At 36.3% G+C, this 19,939-nt stretch overlaps 1 protein-coding gene across 2 annotated transcripts; it reads right to left on the bottom strand.

Annotated features, from left to right (window-relative positions):
* Window positions 1-533: 533 nt before the first annotated feature.
* Window positions 534-19,501, bottom strand: CYCA2;4 (Cyclin A2;4). 2 transcript variants are annotated; one of them, XM_088221016.1, is made up of 12 exons: window positions 19,224-19,501; window positions 17,764-18,065; window positions 17,171-17,450; window positions 15,869-16,005; window positions 4,174-4,266; window positions 3,399-3,532; window positions 2,230-2,305; window positions 1,800-1,876; window positions 1,663-1,696; window positions 1,410-1,559; window positions 1,179-1,313; window positions 534-971 (listed from the first exon to the last, which is right to left on the bottom strand). In XM_088221016.1, the coding sequence occupies exons 1-12, from the start codon at window positions 19,234-19,236 to the stop codon at window positions 918-920; spliced, it is 1,485 nt and encodes a 494-aa protein (XP_088077142.1). In that variant the 5' UTR covers window positions 19,237-19,501; the 3' UTR covers window positions 534-917. The 2 variants fall into 2 exon arrangements, with proteins under 2 accessions (XP_088077142.1, XP_088077143.1); XM_088221017.1 differs by having other exon boundaries at window positions 17,171-17,369.
* Between the last annotated feature and the right edge of the window lie 438 nt (window positions 19,502-19,939).

The raw sequence follows: 19,939 nt of genomic DNA, 5'->3' as shown, positions 1-19,939 counted from the left end.
ATTATTGAACAAAATTATATAAGTTATTACTTATTGTAAACCACATATTATAATGTAATCACAATTTCATCCCGATATTATTTTATCTATTCTAATTTATTGTATTCTTCACAAAATTCTCAAATTCCTCGTATTAATCCTCCTACAATGTTTAGCTTCTTCTCTTAATTTACTAATCAAGCTCCTTATGCAATGAAAATAAAAAATTTACAATACAATATCAGATTGATTTCACTTTAAATGCACTTCACTGACATTATAATTTGATGCTATACAAACAAAATTGTTACATGATCCTGGACTAACTATGCTTAATTGACCTCTTTCCAGTTCTCTGTTATTGATCTGACAAAAATCAAACAGTTTCTAATAGAAACTTTTGATGCATTTTAAAGAATTTACATAACACATCCGAATTACTTTTTATATGATTAAATGATTCTTAAGAGCAAAAGAAAGAAAAAAGAGTAAAACCGAAACAGTAAAGATCTTTTAAAGAAAGCATATTAGACCAAAAGTTCCAAGACAGTAACTACGAAAAAGGGGTCACTTGAACTGACCTTACATTCAGCAGTTAAACTTACATTTCTCCTAACAGAAAATTTTACAACTCAACAAAATAATGTGGTAAGTTTTCCTGAGGGCCGGAAATTAAACTAACAAATAATGATCTGATGAACTATTGAAATGAAAATGTTATTTTAGGGAGAACCAAAAACCAGCAATGTGGAAACCTAGTCGACAAGAATGACGTGATATTTAAATGGTGTAAATATGCAAAGAGAAGATAATTGAGGATTATAAGTTGGAACCAACATCATGAAGAAACTTAATCAAATCTGGTAAGACTCCATATGAAAATGTTGAGTTATCTCTGTTAGCAGCTCCTTGTATTGAAGATGATCGACCATTTAGTGTTAGAACAGTGTATCAAGCAGTTTCTGGGAAGAAAGTGTCGCCACAGATTTAAACTGTTATAAAGCAAAATCATCAGAAAGCCTGTAGAAAAACCCTAATTTCATTTTTATGCATATCTCTTGTGAATTTTTTCAAAAGGTTTGATATCAAGAACTTAGGGGATCAAAAAGTTTTTTTGTATTCAAGCAAAAGATTGAAGAGAAACTATAGATGAGTGAAAAGATGACATTTTATTGCACCTTTATGACACTAATCATTACCTTCAATTGCCTATATTTCATGCGTACAGCATTAAGAGGACAGCCATTGACGTTCAATTGTAAATCCTGTAAGGCCAGAACTGAGGTTTTCAGTTCGGATGCCTTATAGGTTGTGTAATGTTCAAGAGTAGGATTCTGCAGGAGGAGATAGGAAACAAATTAAATCACTTCAGCATTGACAACTATAAGTTTGCATTAAATCACATGATCTGAATGGAAGGGCACACAAACCCAAGGATGGCTTGATTGGTCCAATGTCCATCTGGCTACAAATACAGCTGATGCAGCAATAATAGAAGGAAGGAATTTCAAGAATTGATAGTCAATTAGTGCCAGTTCTGCTAGATAATTTGCCAAGTATTCCAGCTCAAGACTAGGGATCTGCAGATTGCAGTTAAATGTTAAATTTTAATCATTTAGTGATAAAAAAAAGCATGAGTGCAGTACCATGTAAATTAAGGCTGAAAGACTAAAACTAAATTACCTTATAAGAGGCCTGTGCGGCTCGTAGAAATCTCCTGAAACCCAAAAATTCATGTAAAAGAATAAGATTTAGAAATATCGAACAAAAGGAGCTCCCTATATTGCATATCAATACATATGATGAGAGTATTAAAATACCTGAGAAATTTTTTTGGGGTGGGGGCACATACTTGAAAGCCAAAATATCTCAGTACTTCAGTCTCCATCTTTGAAACCTGCCCCACTTAATTTAATCAATATCGTTATAGGAGCTGTAGCAGAGAGGAGAAAGAATCTAGAAAAACATCACATGATTTTGAAGGCTCATATTCTTGTGTGCTCTGAGGGCACACATGACATATAGTTCAGCCAGACAAGCCCCACCATTGCCAAGTAATTTATGAATGTTTTGCTGAGTTCATGAAATGTCTTCTGATACTTTCTCATTGACCAAATATGAAGAAATATAGTGAGGAAATAGAAACAGAACATAGAGAACCTACAGTTCAGTTTACTACGAAATGCATATATGTCTTAATCATTTATTTCCAGGAGCATTTAAATAATAATAGGAACATCAATTGCATACCTCCTCTCTCGTGTAAGTGTTGTCTGTGATGAAACAAAATTCTTCAACACGAGGTGCACAAATTTCTTCATACTTCCTTCAAGTTAGACGAAAACACAACCATTATATCAAACCAAGCAGACCCAAGGGTTATTATGTCATAAACAAACACATTTTTGATAAGCTTAACTATCCCAAATTGGTGAACAAAAGAAGGTAACCTTCCGGAACAAATTTTTCATTCACTTGGATGGGGGCACTGGAGAACAAAATTGGAGATTTTGTCACAGTTTAACTATACATAGCACATTCAAAGGAGAAGATTATAAATTCTTGAAACATTTCTTACAGATAGCTTTTTCAGCATAAAACATGAGACCACTGATTATCTGCTAACAAGAACAAAAATTGACTCATTGACCCAGTGTACCAATGAAGGACCAATTGGTTCAGAACAAAGTGTCTGACTTAATCCTCCTTTCAGCTTTCCTACTATGTTCAAAGATCTTTTAATCTTTAGTTATCTATACCAGATATCAAAATAGATGTCGTAAAATTCTAGTTGATCTAAACAAAGTTGCTGACAATTCCTTTTTTTTTTTTTGGAGAAACCAAATCCATGAATTAAATCATGGAAATCAGATCCTAGATTCTAGGAATTGGTAACTGGCTCTTCCCAGAATATATGCATGTGTATGTCAGTGCGTGTGTGGTGACTGGCCCTTTCCTCTAAATGCATTTTGTGAAAGCAATGAAATTATCCAAACAATTTCTCTCATAGTTTTGAGTAACTAATTGTAAGATATCAAAGGGTTCTCTTGAATATGCACTAAACTGCCACAAATGTAAGCCCATAAGGGCAGGAAATTTGGGAAGTAGCTCCTTCATCCAGTAGTTCATTCTTGACGGCCCATAGCCATATACTAGACCTGGATCCATAACCACTTGGTATTTCTCTTGTTCATTTTAAGCTAGAGTTTTTTACAATCCTTAGCCCCATAACTCGAAATAGAAATTCATCATTCTAGAGTGAAAATTTATTCAATTGTGAATCAAATATGAAAATTATAGTTCCATTTTATTTATCAAGTAATTATGATCTAGAAAGAGCAGGAATAGAATGAATTGAACAAAATGGACTATAAATAAAAAGGAACCATGCAGTGAAGTCAGCTGTGCTAGGAGCTTACGAGGCAATCAGCATGCACGTAATGCCAAGCAGTTGGAGTCTTCTCCTTTCAATATAATTTTGTGAGAGAAAGCAGTCAACTAGATGCACTGTGAGATAGAGAGTATCTACCACCAACTGATACTCCTCTGATACCTAAATCAAGATTGAAATATGATGATAATTTGTACTGGTCTTCACATAAAATAATTATAACCATAAATTATTTTGTACTACCAAGTGCATCTCTCTTCAGATGATTCAACGCTAAAAACAATTACAATTCAGATAAATAAAAAGTTTCACAACATAAACAATGTAACATAGCCAAAAAATAATCTTTAAAATAATAGAGAAACAGGTCCAAACTATTAACAATCTTTTATCCAACACCATTTACTTAATATAAACATAAATCCTAATAATTTCAAAATACAACAACAGAAGCAACAGTTAGTAAAAAGTCAAAACTGCATGTCTAAATGACAGTTCTAAGGCAAGGACAAAGCATTGTGCATTCTCATGAAGAAAGTGTCAACATTTATTATTTAAAGAAAACATGTAAAGCAAATGATTATGGAATAAAATAGTTGCATCATCATGGCAAAACATTGGGTGATATAAAATTCAGATAATAAAATAATTTCTCCACTAAAAATTTAAATAATAAATGATTTCTCAAAAATACTGTAGTGATCAAGCTTGAGAAACCTGAGCAATTATCAATAACTTTAAAATCCATAACCAAGTCCATGTTTATAAATTAAAGAACTTAAGGATAATAAAGCTAAATTAACCTCCACAAGCCAATCAACCAAAATCCCTCTCATGCTTTGAGTAATATCCCGCTGTATTGTTTCCATAAAATTAGTGCAAGGCCTGTTGGAAAGCTGTAGAAACAAGAGGTATAAATCAAAAGTTAAATCAAGTACTTAGGGGAAGAAGCCAATGCAAAAAATATACTCTCTAATTCACCATCAGAACTCCTAAGGAAGCAAGAACTGATGATAAAAATACACATGTTGGAGTAGTGAGTTAATTTATAAGAAGAGGAAACTAGAAACCCAAATTGCATGTCATAAACTATTTTGTGGGCCGTTCTTATCGCAGAAAAGACAAATAAAGAGCTGATATAGTTTAGATTTGTCCTATTTTGGAAACCTATCTGTTAGTTAGAAAAGTTTATCTCTTATTTACGAATTAATTTTTATTATATGGTTAAGACTTATCATATTCTAGAAACATATATCTTATTTAGGAAAATTTATCTCTTATTTAGGAATTTAATTTTTATTTGGAGACTTATCTCCTAATTAGGAATCTTCTTTATTTTTACTATGAGAAACCTAAATAATAAAGGTTTCCTATAATGTAATGCATCTAATCCTATTTAAAGGGTTCTAGAATTAATAAAGAGGTAAGCAAAATTATAATTACAATATAGAGATCGGAGTTCTCTCTAATGAGATCCAAGGTGCCAATTCTTTTTGACGAGTTTGGAAATAATTTACAATAGGTCGCTCTATGAGTCATAACAAGGGAAAGAAGCAAAATCCAAAATTAGATTATCCGGTGAACTGACCGGTAACAGGTATCAGAGGCTAACATTATGGGCGACTTTGCGACAAAAGAAGATCCACGATTGATGCTCCAGAAAGCCTTGGCCGTAAACGAACCATGGAGCGCAAAGATTGAAAGGCAATTGGGCAGTCAATTGCAAGAATTATCCTCACAATTCAAAGAAATATTAGTCAACTTAAATCGTGACAAACGAATAGAGGCAGAAGGCACTGCAAGCAGCAACCACATACGGGAACAGCCAACTCAAGCACTTCAAGCCAGTAGCCAGACACATAGTCCAAATAATCTAACAGGTAACTGGGTCTTTCCACGCAACACTAAGTTAGATTTTCCAACGTTTTACAGCTTTGAAAATCCCCTAATCTGGTTACATCAGTGTGAGAATTTTTTTACCAATCAACACATGCCGGAATGGGATAAGGTGGGATTGGCTGCCTTCCATATGCTTGGAGAGGCACAACTAGGATATCACCAATTAGAATCTGAACAACCTACGATCAACTAGACTGAATTAAAAGATTATTGTTCTCTGAGGTTCTGTCTGCCAGTAGGTAATAACTCGTTGGGAGAATTGATAAACTTGAAACAGACGGAGTCGATAGAGAATTATTAGAAACAATTTCAAGAAAAACTGGCAAGAGCAAATAGATTCGTACGGGTTGATCAGCATGTAAGTTTGTTCATTGCAGGACAAGCAGATTCTATTCGGTTAGATGTAGAGCTCCACACTCTTTCTGATTTAGCTCATACCATGAATTTAGCAAGAGCTTTTGAATCCAAGCAGCGCCGAAGAAGGAATCATGGTCAACCAATAGGCCTAACACCCTCTCTAAGACGCTTTCCTCAGTAATCTCATCACCTAAAGGAAAAACCACTACAGTTAGTGGATGAGCAACAAAAGTCAAGTATCGGAACACTCCATTTATTAAAAAATTATTAAGAGCAGAGATCACAAAATGAACAACAAAAGACATGTGCTACAACTGCGATGAAACATACATCGCAGGTCACCAATGTAAGAAGTTTTTCTAGCTTGAGTTGGCAGACTCAAATGAAGTAGAGCCGGCAGCCAGTGTCGAAGGAGAACCGAAAATCTCTCTACACACAGTCACGAGTCAAAAAGGGGCACGCACCATTGTGTGAGGGTTGTCTTGCACAATTATCATTTACGGGATCTGGCAGATTCAAGGAGTACACACAATTTTATCAATTTAGCAGCTACAAGAAGTCTCGAAATCAAAGTTCAACCCAACACAGAAACCAGCATCTCAGTGGCTAATGGGGAAACTGCCCACAACACAAGAATTTGCAATGCAGTAACCTTTTCAATTGATAATCATGAACTTAATGCTGATTTTTTGGTTATTCCTTTGGTTGGGTTTAATATAGTGTTAGGAATAATATGGTTACAAACTCTGATACCCATCCTTTAGGACTTTGTGTCATTAACGATGAGTTTCAAGTTCTGTAGAATTAATATCATGTTGCAAGGATTACAATCCCACCATGGTTGACAACTTAACCATATTATTGGACCCTATCCTCATAAGGAGGAATTAGAGCAGCTCTTATCCGAGTTTAATGACTTGTTCCAGTAACCATCCGGCCTTCCACCTCTCAAAAACTGTGACCAATGAATTTGTCTACAACCCGGAGCAGGACAAGCGGTATTAGACCTTATCGATACCCACATTTGCAGAAAAACAAAATTGAAAGATAGTGTGTTGAGATGCTTCAACAGGGATCATCATACCCAGCAAGTCTCCATTCTCCTCACCAATTGGTTAAGAAGCATGATGGGACTTGGCGGTTTTATGTGGACTCCCGCGAGCTCAATGTTAAAACGATTAAGGACAAATTTCCTATTCCAATAGTAGATGAGCTATTCGATAAGTTGCATGAGTCCAAGTACTTCACTAAACTGGATTTGAAATCTATATACCATCAAGTAAGGATGCATGACTCGACAATTGAAATGACAGCCTTTCGGACACATCACAGGCACTTCAAGTTCTTGGTTATGTCTTTTAGCTTGTCCAATGCACCTTCTACATTCCAATCTCTTATGAATGAATTATTTTGTCCTCATTTTCGCAAATTTATACTGGTTTTCTTTGAGGATATCGTACTGTACAGCAATTCTTGGGAAAGTCACTTGCTACAATTGCGTTTCGTTTTTGAATTATTGTGTGCTAACCATTGATACTTGAATAAGTCTAAGTGTGCCTTTGAGGAGACCCAAATTGCTTATCTTAGACATATTATTTCTACTATAGGTGTGACGGTAGACCCTGCAAAAATTCAAGTTATATCCGAATGGCCAAAACCTCACTCAGTGATTGCTTTACGAGGATTCTTAAAATTGGTCAATTATTACCGCAAGTTCATTAAGGAGTTTGGACAATTGGCGGCACCATTGACTAGTATGTTACGACAAAATTCTTTCTTTCAGGAAGAAACAGTTGAACTTTCCTTTGATAAATTAAAGCAAGCATTAGCTATTGTTTCGGTCCTACAACTTTCTGACTTTGAGCAGCTGTTCGTGGTAGAATGTGATGAGTCAAGATGCAGTATAAGGGCTGTTCTACAACAAAACAACTACCCAATTACATTTTTTAGTCGCCAGTTGGCTGAACAATATCACAAAATAGCTACTTATGAACGAGAATTGATCAGGTTGGCCAAGACAATACAACATTGGCACTCGTATTTGTGGAAAAGAGTCTTCCTTATTCGCATTGATCATTACAATTTAAAGTTTTTATTAGAACAACGGATCACTACTTCTCCTCAACAACAATGGATTAACAAACTTTTGGGATTTAATTTCACTCTCGAATACTGGTCTGATTATTTAAACTGGGTTGTGGATGCTCTGTCTGATATGACAACAAGTAAACAATGTGTAATGCCATCAGCAACCCTCAATTTTCGCTTCTAAATGTCATCCACAAGGAAGTCACTACTGATTCTTTCTTACAAAAACTATACTCACAAGTTGTGCAAGGAGAAAAAGAATCTACTTGAGCTGTATAGAAAGAGTTGATTCTCTACAAACAACGTATCTATTTGTTGCCCACTTCTCCATTAATTGCTTCTATTTTGTATAGTTATAATGATAGTGCACATGAAGGATCCCAAATGACTCTACATCGCATCAAAGTTGATGATGAGGTCCACTATTGTCAACTATGTGTCTTCTTTCCCGATTTGTCAGCACCACAAATCCGAAAATTTGAGTTCAGCTGGGTTACTTCAACTTTTGGCCCTTCCTATTCAAATTTGGGCAGATATTGCGACTCTCTCTATCTCTCTCTCTCTCTCTCTTTCTCTCTCTGTGTTCGAACCAACAACCTGCGGCCCCAGCTGGCCTCAGGAGATATGCCTTCCCTGAGCGGCTGCAAGTTTCTACCCGTGGAGAATAAGTTTTTCTACTTGATTAGCGAGGGAAGGTTGATGGATGGTATGAGCATATGTGAGAACGGTCAAGGTTTCTACACGTCGATTTCGCTAGCAAGAGCTGAGGTAGATTGGTTGCTCGGAGCAATGGAGGAGTTTCACTAGTACAATATCAAGTTACCATGGGCAAGGCAGTTTTCAGGAAAAAATAGAATTCTTTGGATATCTTTTGGGAAAACCATGAGAGGTTTGTACTTAGTAATCTCTGAAGTAATGGAAAAAAAAAGGCAAAATGTATATTTATACCGAAAGGGTATCAGGGAAGAGGATGGTGGTTGTTCATGGTTGCCGCTTTCAATCTGGCAGAAGGAAGGTCGTGAACCCTGACATCAGGAGTGAAGGGGAATGAAGGAGGTGAGTGGTCCAAGAGCGATCCAAGGTCATGCGAGCCCATGGGGGGCTTCTTTCAACTGCCCACACTATGCATCTGCAATACATTTTACTGTGGGGGCTGGTGGAGTTACTAGCTATGCGAAGTGCTATGCCCAAATGGGATCAATGTTTCTCTAGTAGGGCAAACAGAGGATCGGACCCAACCCGAGTCCAGGAATAAATGAGCCCAATATGTTGGGGGGGGGAAGGGGGAGAGATATATCAGTTTAGACCTGGGGGAGTTGCCCACAATATGTATAAGCCCAGAAGAACAAGACGTCTTATGCAGGCTGAAAAGAGTAAATTGATTGTGGACTTGGGCACTGAAGAATCGCAACCCCGGGAGACAAACCCAATTAAAAAGCCTATTTGGAGGCCTGTGGGAAGCATTCCCATTAAGGGAGAGTGTTCGGGTGTCGAAAAGGAACGTACAAGCCCTAATTTCGAAAGCATGGTTTCTTCAATGGACAGAGATGTTAGGGGGACAAGGGAAGACAGTCATTTTCAGGTGGATGAGGGTTATCATCTGAATAATCTGTTCTCTGAAGAAACTGAGAAGAGGAGGGGGGTATGTTGGGCTGTAGAAAAGAACGGGGTCATGAAGGAGCAGATGGAATTTGTATCTAAATGGGAATTCAAGGTGGTGGAAGACGAATAGTCATCATCGAGGAGGAAGCCCAAGCTTTGGCTTTGATAGAGGAAAACTGTGAGGATAGGAGATGGTTATCTACAATTGGCGAGGAAACTGAGGTTGACAGTGTTGAGGGTAACTCTGTATGGATCCTTCAGAACATTCAAAAGTTTAGCAGAATGATGGGCGTAACCATGGAAGGGATGGAGGAACAAGTATGTATGTTTTTCACTGAAATTTACAAAAGACTTATGGTTAAGAGGAAAAGAATCAAAAAGGAAGGTAAGGGTAGAAAAAAAAGTGGAGACGGGACACCAAGAGTACTCAAACGTCTCGAGTGCTCTGTCAACTACGAAGGCAGGAGGAAGGGAAAGGGAAGAGAGGAGGAAGGGTAAGGGAAAAGAGGAGGAAGGGATAAAATCTAGTTAATAATGATTAATAAAGACATCTCATAGAATGTTAGATGGATTAATGAGAATAAGAAGAGGAATGTTATTAAAGGTTGTTTGGGGAGATGGAAGGCGGAGGTGGTCTGTTTGCAGGAAATGAAGCTTGATTCTTTTGATAGTATCACTATTAAGAGCCTCTAGAAATTGAGGAATGTGGGCTTCCATTCTATCCCCTCCTCCGATCCTGGGGTGAGATCTTAGTGATGTGAAATAATGATTCATTACAATGTTTGGATGTGATTCAGGAAGATGTTTCCATTTCTTGCACTTTTAAATGCGGGAGAAGCGGGGATGTATGGATGTTTACGGGTGTTTATTGTAGAGGTAACAAGGTGAAAAGGAAGCTATTGTGGAAGGAATTGGAGGTTTGCAAATGGAAGTGGAGAGGTATGGATTGTTGGGAGTGATTTCAACATGGTGTTGAGGAGGGAGGAAAGGACCGGTGTGTCTTTTGTGGAATCGGTGGCGGGGGAATTCAGAGAGAAGTTGGAGGAGCTTGAACTGATCGACCTCCCACTAACTGGTAGCCTTTGGACATGGACCAACCAGAGAGTCAACCCGTCTTGTTCTCGGATTGACAGGTTCCTTCTTTCTTCTGATCTTCTTATTTAGCTTGCAGGTTTGACCCAAAAAATGCTCCAACGGCCAATCTCGGATCACTTTCCAATTTTTCTTGTGTCCGACGGCATTCAATGGGGCCCTATTCCATTCCACTTGGACAACTGATGGCTATAGGATGACCAATCCCGATAGTTAGTTGAAGACAGTTGGAGTAAGTTCATGGTGGAAGAGACAGCCAATTATAAGGTGGCTCGCAAACTGAAGTTAATGAAAAACGTTATCAAAAAATGGACGAAAGAGGTGATTTCAAAGGAAGGTACAGAGGCGAATATGTTACATTTTGAATCAGAGAAGTTGGACCACAAGGAAGAAACGGAGGTCTGCAATTGGATGAGATCAACCGCAGGGATGAAATAAAATTATTGTTGGCCCGAAAAGCAAAAATGGAGGAACTTGCATGGAAGCAGAAGATTAGGGAAAAATAGATGAAAGAAGGGGACAAAAATACTAAATATTTTCATACCTTGGCAAGTCAACATAGAAGATGCAATTTTGTGGAGGAGATGTGGGTGGATGGGGTCAAACATAAATGTAATAAAAACATAGAGAAGCTGTCCGAGAGTATTTTATGAAGCTATACAAAGAAGAAATTGTTGTAAGACCTCAATTGGATGTATTGAATTTCAAGAAAATAAGGAAAAGCAGCAGGAAGATGTTAGAAGCCAGGTTTTCTGAGAATGAGATAATCTCTGCACTGATGTCTTGTGATGGGGATAAGGCCCCAGGGACAGACGGATTCAACATGAATTTCATTAAAATCTTCTAGTATGTTATTAAAAAGGATGTTATGGATGTCTTTCATGAGTTTCACTCCAAGGGTAAATTCATTAGAGTTCTAAATTCTAATTTTTTTGTATTAATTGCGAAGAAGAGAGGGGGGGATAATATTAGAGATTTCAGGCCTATCAGTTTGGTGGGCTACATCTATAAACTCATTGCGAAGGTGTTAGCGATTAAACTATCCAAAATTTTGGAGAAAGTCATTGGGGAGTGTCAACATGCTTTTGTTGCTGGTAGGCAAATTCAAGATGCTACTTTGGTCGCTAATGAGGTTGTTGATGATCTCATCATGAATAGTAGAGATGGTTTAATCTGTAAGTTGGACATGAAGAAGGCGTATGACCATGTTTGCTGGAACTTTGTGGATTATTTGCTGAGTAGAATGGGTTTTGGGGATAAATGGATGGGTTGGATGAAGACTTGTATGAGGACCACATCGTTTGTTATCTTTGTTAATGGTGGGCCTTCAAGATTCTTCACAGGTTCTTGGGGGCTGAGGCAAGGAGATCCACCGTCACCATTATTATTCATCATTGTCATGGAAGCGTTGAATGGTATGATTGAACGAGCAAAACAATGCCAGCTTCTCAAGGGTGTGGAGATTGGCAGGGGTGAGCAGATGGAAATTTCTCATTTATTTTTCGCGGATGACACCTTACTGTTTTGTAAACCCGATAAGCAATTTCTTCTCCATTTGAAGTGTATTCTTCTCTGTTTTCAAGGCGTTTCAAGACTAAACATCAACCTTGATAAAACTGAACTTGTCAAATTGGGGGGAAAGGGTGATGATTGCGATCTTGCTAAAGTGTTGGGCTGTAAGGCAATAAATCTTCCTATTAAATATCTTGGAGTTCCTCTTGGCGCTAAATATAAGGAAAAAAAAAACTTAAAAACTGATAATTGACATGTTTAAGTGTAGACTTGCGGAATGGAAAAAAATTTCTTGTCTAAAAGGGGTAGATTCACGCTTATAAAGAGTACATTCGCAAATCTACCAGTCTATTATCCCTCAGCGTTGACCATTCCGTCAAGTGTTGCTAAAAGATTGGAGACCATCTAATGTCGTTTCCTATGGGGTGATAGTAAGGATAGAAAAAAGTTTCATCTTGTCAAATAGGATGATGTAATGTCGTTTCCTACTTATGATGTGGCTTGAGCATTCGATCAGTGGTTGAATTTAATAAAACCTTACAAGGCAAATGGTTGTGGAGATTTTTGAGAGAGGAGGGTTGGAAGAAAGTGATTTTGGCTAGGTGGTAGTCCTGTGCACTTATGGGTCTAGGGAGAGTGGATAGAAAAGGGCACGGCTTAGGTTTGTGGAGGAAATCAAGATGGGTTGGTCTGTTTTTGCAAAGAACCTGTGCTGGAAAGTGGGAAGAGGTAATGAAACCAAATTTTGGCATGATCAGTGATTGGAGCGAGGGTGTCTTAAAGTCCATTTTTCCAGAATCTATGCAATTGCACAATCCAAAAATATGTTGGTGGAAGAGGCTTGTGAGCGTAATTATGACAGATGCATCTGATCCATTAATGTATGCAGAAATCTAAATGACTGGGAAGTGGAGGAGTATCTTAACTTGTTGAAGAACATATCTAACTTTCAACCCTGCAATGATCCGGATCAGGTGCTGTGGAAGGGGTGCAACAATGGTGAGTTTTCGATGAGCTCTTACTACATCAAGTTGATGGATCACACAAAGTGTAGTTCTTCCAGATGTCCCAACAATTTAATCTGGAAAAACTCTGTGCCCCCGAGGATGGTTTTCTTTGCTTGGGAGGCATGCAGGGAGAGTATTTTAAGTTTGGACAAACTGAAGGTTAGGGGATGTATTTTGGTGAATGGTTGTTTTATGTGCTTGGAAAATGAGGAAGATTGTCGTCACCTTCTACTTAGGTGCCTTACTGCCTATAAACTCTGGTGCTTGGTGTATGGCTTGGTAGGAATTTGTTGGGTACAAGATGATTCGATTGAGGAGGAATTTGGGCCTCGGGTGGGGCAGAGCTGAAAGCTGAAATTGCGAGACTCATCCCTTTGTCTGTTTTTTGGGTTAGGTTATTTGGAAAGAAAGAAATTCAAAAGCGTTTGAAGGGATTGTGAATAATATTAATAAACTTAGAGAGAAATGGTTTAAATACTTTGGTTGTCTTATATTGGGACATGATGTCATTAAGGTTAAAGATTTTGGGAATGTCATTGACTCACTAACAAATCTGTAAATTTTTTGTAAAGGGGCAATAGCCCTCTTCTTTGGTACCTTACTAATACAAATTTATACTTTTTCTTTTAAAAAAAAAATTAACAGATTACCAAAGATCTGAGAAAAATCGATTCTTTTTGTTGTTGTAGACAGATTCTCAAAACATACACATTTTACTTCATTGGCTCACCCGTACACTGCAGCAAGAGTTGCCCAAATTTTCTATGAATAGATTGTCAGTCTTCATGGCATTCTAGAATTTTTGGAGGGAACTCTTCCGTTTAATGGTACAAAACTTGTTTAATTCTTCAGCTTATCACCCACAAACGGACATCAAACTGAGCTGGTAATCATACAATTGAAATGTATCTTTGTTGCTTCGTGGGGACAAACCTAAGAGTTGGATTCAGTGGCTTCGATGCAATGAATACTGCTATAATACATCATTTCATACTGCACTCCAGAGTACGTCCTTCAAAGTGGTGTATGAGCGCGAACCGCCACGTCTCCTTTCATACACACCTGGGTCCTCTCAGGTTGATTCGGTAGACGAAGTCTTACTTACCTGGGATCAAGTATTGACCGAGATCCAAGCTAAATTGCAGCAGGCACAAAATTGTATGAAGGAATTCTATGACAAGGGGCATTGAGATGTCACATATGGGGTAGGGGATCTTGTGTGGCTCCGTCTGCAACCATATTGCCAACACTCTGTCTTATCAGCACCCCACCATAATTGTTTCCAAAGTTTTACGACACATTTTCCATTCTACAACGTGTGGGCACTGTTGCATACAAGCTTCGACTAGCAGCTGAGTCTGAATTTCATAATGTCTTCCATGTTTCCCTTCTCAAACCTTTTAAAGGGAAACCTTCAGCCTCAATTCCCTCGCTACCTCTAATGGAAGATAGTCATGTTATTCTCACTCCAACTTTAGTTTTGCACACCCGACTTAATAAAGGCACCTAGGAACTTTTAGTGCACTGTAACGGAACGGATGCAGTTGACGCTACTTGGAAAACCCATGAACATTTCCAAACTGCTTATCCAGACTTTGAGTTTGAGGACAAACTTTTTCTTCAGAGAGAGGGTGATGTTATATACTATTTTGTGGGTCATTCTTATTGCAGAAAAGACAAATAAAGAAATGATATGGTTTAGCTTTATCCTATTTTGGAAACCTATCTATTAGTTTGAAAAGTTTCTCTTATTTAGGAATTAATTTTTATTATATAGTTTATCCTATTTTAAAAATATATCTTTTATTTAAGAAAATTTATCTCTTATTTAAGAATTTAATTTTTATTTTGGAGACTTATCTCCTAATTAGAAATCTCTTTTTTTTTGTTATGAGAAACTTAAATAATAAAGGTTTGCTATAATGTAATGAATGTAATCTTATTTAAAGGGATATAGACTTAATAAAGAGGTAAGTAGAATTATAATTATAATATAGAAATTGGAACTCTCTCTAACGAGGTCCAAAGTGCCAAGCTCCCTTTGATGAGTTTGGAAATAATTCATAATAAGTCACTCAAGGAATCATAATAAGGGAAAGAAGCAAGATCCAGAATTAGATTATCTGGTAAACCACCTGGCGATAAGATCCTGGTCTCAAGAACTTAACATTGGATAGACTTCATGTAGATAGAGATTTTTTCGTCTCTTTTTCTTTTGCAAGTATACTCCTAAGCTATCAACCAAAAATTAAAAAGTCTCATGGTATACACTGTCCAAAATAAAATTGAAAGTCCAAGGGTTTGAAAACAAAAATACACCAGGAAAGTTGATAAAAAAAGTTACTCTTTTTATCAACATGTCAATGATATGCTAACTACTTTTAGGCTTATGTAAAGTTCATCTCATAATACGTTAAGTTAATTCCTAGAGTCTTCGAAAAGGTTACATTGGCGTTATGGACAATTAGTCAATGTCCCTTATGCAGAGAGTTCACCTAGGTGGTAGACTACTCATGTGTGAATAATAAAGAATCTATTTAACATGAGCCGATAATTGCATCATCCATCAAAGGAAAAATATTCAAGGGGAATTTTCAAGTCCTAATATGAGTAGAATTAGTGCCACTTACAAATATCTAAATAATCTCTTAAAATTCAAATTATTAATGAAGAACAAAAATATTCAAGAAAAAAAATATTTGCCATGCTTCCTGGTCAAACAGACTTCTAAGTCCAGCAATCTGAATTTTTCAATCCCTCAGAGTCAATTTCCCATATTACTCTCTCTCTCTTATCGTGATCACATTTGTTACAAATGAGATATAATACTTTAATATAATGACACAAAACACTAAATAAAGATACCTGACTTTTTTTTGGTTATCAAAATACAAAGTACAAATGGTGATAGGGATATGTGAAAATATCCTGAAGTACATACCTCTGCAGTACGTAAATTGTTGTATATATCTGGGGCATAGACACTACATAATTGAGGATCCTTCAGATCTAAATCAATGTCAATGTACTCCAGATCAGTTGATTTGGTTAAACTCCCAGAAAAGGTAGTTTTATAAGCTGCAATCATTTGAAAGCAAAAAAAAACATTATGCTTTGCTGCATAAAACGGTGTAGAAAAATGGGAAAAAAAAACCTTGAATCATTAATTTTAAGAGAAGGTCATCATTCAGAATTGTTTTACATCCTATATGACAGCATAAACACTTATTTCTCCAGCTTAGAACCATTAACATGAAGAAATCAGACATAGTGCCATATTCTACTAAGAAACCATAAGTCAAAATCCCCACTAGACCAGCCCATTCAGCAAGACTTGTATTCTGATTGCACGTGCAAAGTGCTAGCAGTAAGTATCTAAATAATCTGGTAAAACAGAAAGATCAATGAGATTTCTGGATTGTCAATATCAGAATAGTTTTTATGTCATGCAAGTTAGCTTTGTATGATTTTTGTTTTTAGATCAATTGAACCAGTAGCCTGTGAAAAAAACAGTTAGATTACGACTTATTCTAAAATCTTAAACTGATAAAACAAGGACTCAACTTTATGACTTATCTCTTAACATGTAGTTTAGTACGGAACTCCACTGGACTGAAAACACAAACAAAACTATGATACATGCGAAATAACTCTTTTAGGCAACTGATTATCCAAAAACTTAATCTAGTAGAAAATGACCCAACCTTTTTTCATATTCCAAAGTCAAACGACTTTTTCCACGGCAAGATGCTAGAACTTCTACTTTGCATCTTTAGTATGAGGTAATTAAGAAACAAATCCAGAAATCTACATTTTCTCTTGTAATGGAAGCTTTGAGCTATCAGTATTTCGTGATACAGTTGGTATATGAGCCTTGTATGCTTAACTTCTTATATTTCACAATTATCTGCATGAATCTGGTTGCCTTGCAACTATTAAGAAAAAAATTGCCAAAATTTCATGACAATCTATTGGAATAAACAACTTGACCTTTGATTTGATACTGAAAACAACCTCAAATTAAGATAGATCTCAATGAGAAACTAATAACTTGTAATAAATTCTTAAAAACTCCTACATATCATAGTAAGAAAAATTATATGCTCTCTCTCTCAATGAAAATACAAAGACATAATTTAGGGTTATTCTGGCGAGATATATTTTATTTATTCAGTCTTTTACAACTTGTAAATTCTAAAGGTTGTCATGTCAGGAACCAAGGGAATTGACATAGAAGGCAAACCTTTTCTCAATGAGCTTTGTGGTCTTGAAGGTAATTCAGAATTCTGATTTCCTACACAATCATCAGCTCGGCCACAGTGCTTCGTGGCACCTGTAGGAAGTTGTGGATTTTCTTTTACACGAGCTGAAGAGACAGTCTTTTCATCAGGTTCTTTTTTCACTGTCTCTTGAATGATCTTCACTTTTGAAGTTGTATCAAGCTGTGGGAATTCAACAGTAACAGAAGGGTCCACTTCAGACTCATTGACCCGCCCTTTCTTAGGCCACTTGCTGTTCTTAGTCTAGCAATGAGCAAAATCAAGAGAAACAAAAAATTATAACTTAAAGCCGAAAGGAGCTGACAAGTTTTAGCATTGTCCTTTGTTCAATGCTAATTTTATCCTCTGTTTAGTGATATCCAATTTAACCCAGATTTTCATTTTAAAAGTACACTTTTTCGCTTGTTATAAAGTACATGATAATAGTTTGAAATATTCCCAGTATTTCTGCAAAAAGCATTTGCTGCTAAATAATGCCATGGTTCTTTAGAGCAAAGATAATCAAAAGAGTCCACCAAACTAGATTTTTTTCCAAAATCCTGGACAAGAAATGGACCTCAATTTTAGCTGCATTGAAGCAATTTTTATAGGAAGTTTCACACAAAACATTTGTGACATCCTGAAGAACAGCTCTTTTCTTTTGCTGAAGGCATGGGTTAGATTTTGCGTTAGCTTTGCTTTCATCCAAGGCTGCTTTTCCTGTATTTCGCCGCATTTTTGGAGCTTGTTGTGAAAGTGCTTTTAAAGGGACTTTCTGTCCAGATGCGCGCAAAGCAGAAGCTCTAGCACGTGTGATACAACCATTGAGACCGCCAACTTTGGCAGAAACAAGATTTTCTTTTCTCATATTAATAAGCCCTGGAGAAAAGCAAAACAAAGCATGAAACTTTAACTAAACAACTTATGCCTGCTGCAAAATTATCAAATCAAGCAATTGAATTTAAGAACAAGTAGTACGAGCAAAAACCTCGTTGGTACACACAACACACTATGTATAAAGAAAGATGGGAATGGAAACAAGAAGTTTTATCAATCCTGTTAATAATGAAATCTACAGAGAGCCTACATACAATGAACTGTAATAATCATCTTGAGAACAAAATCCTAGCGATGATATAATTAAATAGTTTTACAACACTCATGAAACGCTTTCAAATGCCTATACCATATTTGCTTTGGTTATCAGGCAACTCATGCATCATACTGATTCAGTATAAGTGAAGAGAAAAAAGAATATATGCCAAAGATTAAAGACAAAGAATCATCAAATTTTGCACACTAGGTTGACCTTGGGAAACTGATTGCAGCGTTCCTTCTTCTGATGAAATGTTTGGTTGAAAAGAATTTCAAGGAATAAACAGACCTATAAACAATATAACCTACAAAGATGTTTTACAAATATATATATATATAACAATGATAATTATAAGCTACAAAGACATATAAAAGCTTGAAAATACTCGAATTTAAGAAGATGGAAATGAATGAGAAGAAGCCAAACCCCAAAATCAGAAAAATGGTTGACAAAAGTTAAGCTTCAAGATTTGCCAAAACAATAACTCATCGCCGTCCGGAGAATTAGGCAGTAACTCAAATTCAAATCTAAATGAGATAAATAAAGGAAATAAAATCATGGGTCTTATTTTTCATTCTTATTCAATATTTCCAAAAATAAAATTTCAATAAACTCAAATCTTGACTCAGAGTGGTCATGCTATACTCTGAGTAAGAGTAAGTGCCACAAATAACAAAAAAAATCCTTCAAAAGAATCCATAGCTTAGTTTCTCTTAGCCTCTCCGAATCGTCGCCGCTTCTTCTCATTAACAAACAAGTTATGACTCCATTTAACATACTGACGATCGAAACGTCAAAATTTCGGAACATTATAAGAAAATCAATGAGCCCTAGTCATTCTGCTGCCAGTAAACTAAATGTATCAAAATTCAAGAACATATACATTCTACGTTGATATATATATACATATATATATATGTGCAAATGGTTATGAATGGGACCTGGTTTTCTCATCCTCAAAGCTCCAAAAAGGCTTCCCCAAAAGAGAGAACAGAGCTTAGAGAGAGAGAGAGAGAGAGTGAGTGAGCTGTGAGCGGGATACTGTGGGTTTCAAAACTTGAGAGAAAATAGTAATGGAGAAATGGTAATTTTAATTCGTTTATCAATTTTTAAATTCACAAACCAATTCTAAGAACAACGTAGTAGGAATTTTAAATCGTTGACTGTTGACCGCGAGAGAACTGAAACAGAAAAAAGGAAAATAAAAAGGTTTGGACAGTTCATTAATTTGGTTTGGATCAATCATCATACTTTTAATTTGTTGTAAATTGCTTGGTCGCGCGTGAGTTCAGGATCGACGAGTGCTTTTACCATTTTACCCCTGACAATTCAAGTGCCTCATCGTTGACTTTTTCAAGCCGGACTCTGACTCAAAGGGTTTATTTGGTAATTTCTCAGCGCAGTTTTAATTTGGTAATCGCGGTGAAAGCTGTGATTCCATTAGTCATTTTTTATTAAAAAATATATATTTATTATTAATATTTTGTAATTTATATTAATATATATTTCTAATTCTAAGTAAACGTAAATATAATATTTAAATAAAGTTATTGGATAACAAATTAAGATTTTGAAAGATAAAGAATTATAAAAATTATTTTCAAAAAAAAATATTTAAATTCACTTGCAAAGTAAAGTAAACAATTCTAAGTACCTC

Source organism: Carica papaya, chromosome 5 (genome assembly GCF_054855325.1).
Source record: "Carica papaya isolate Zhongbai chromosome 5, ASM5485532v1, whole genome shotgun sequence".
NCBI lineage: Eukaryota > Viridiplantae > Streptophyta > Magnoliopsida > Brassicales > Caricaceae > Carica > Carica papaya.
This window is presented reverse-complemented; position numbering and strand designations above follow the sequence as displayed.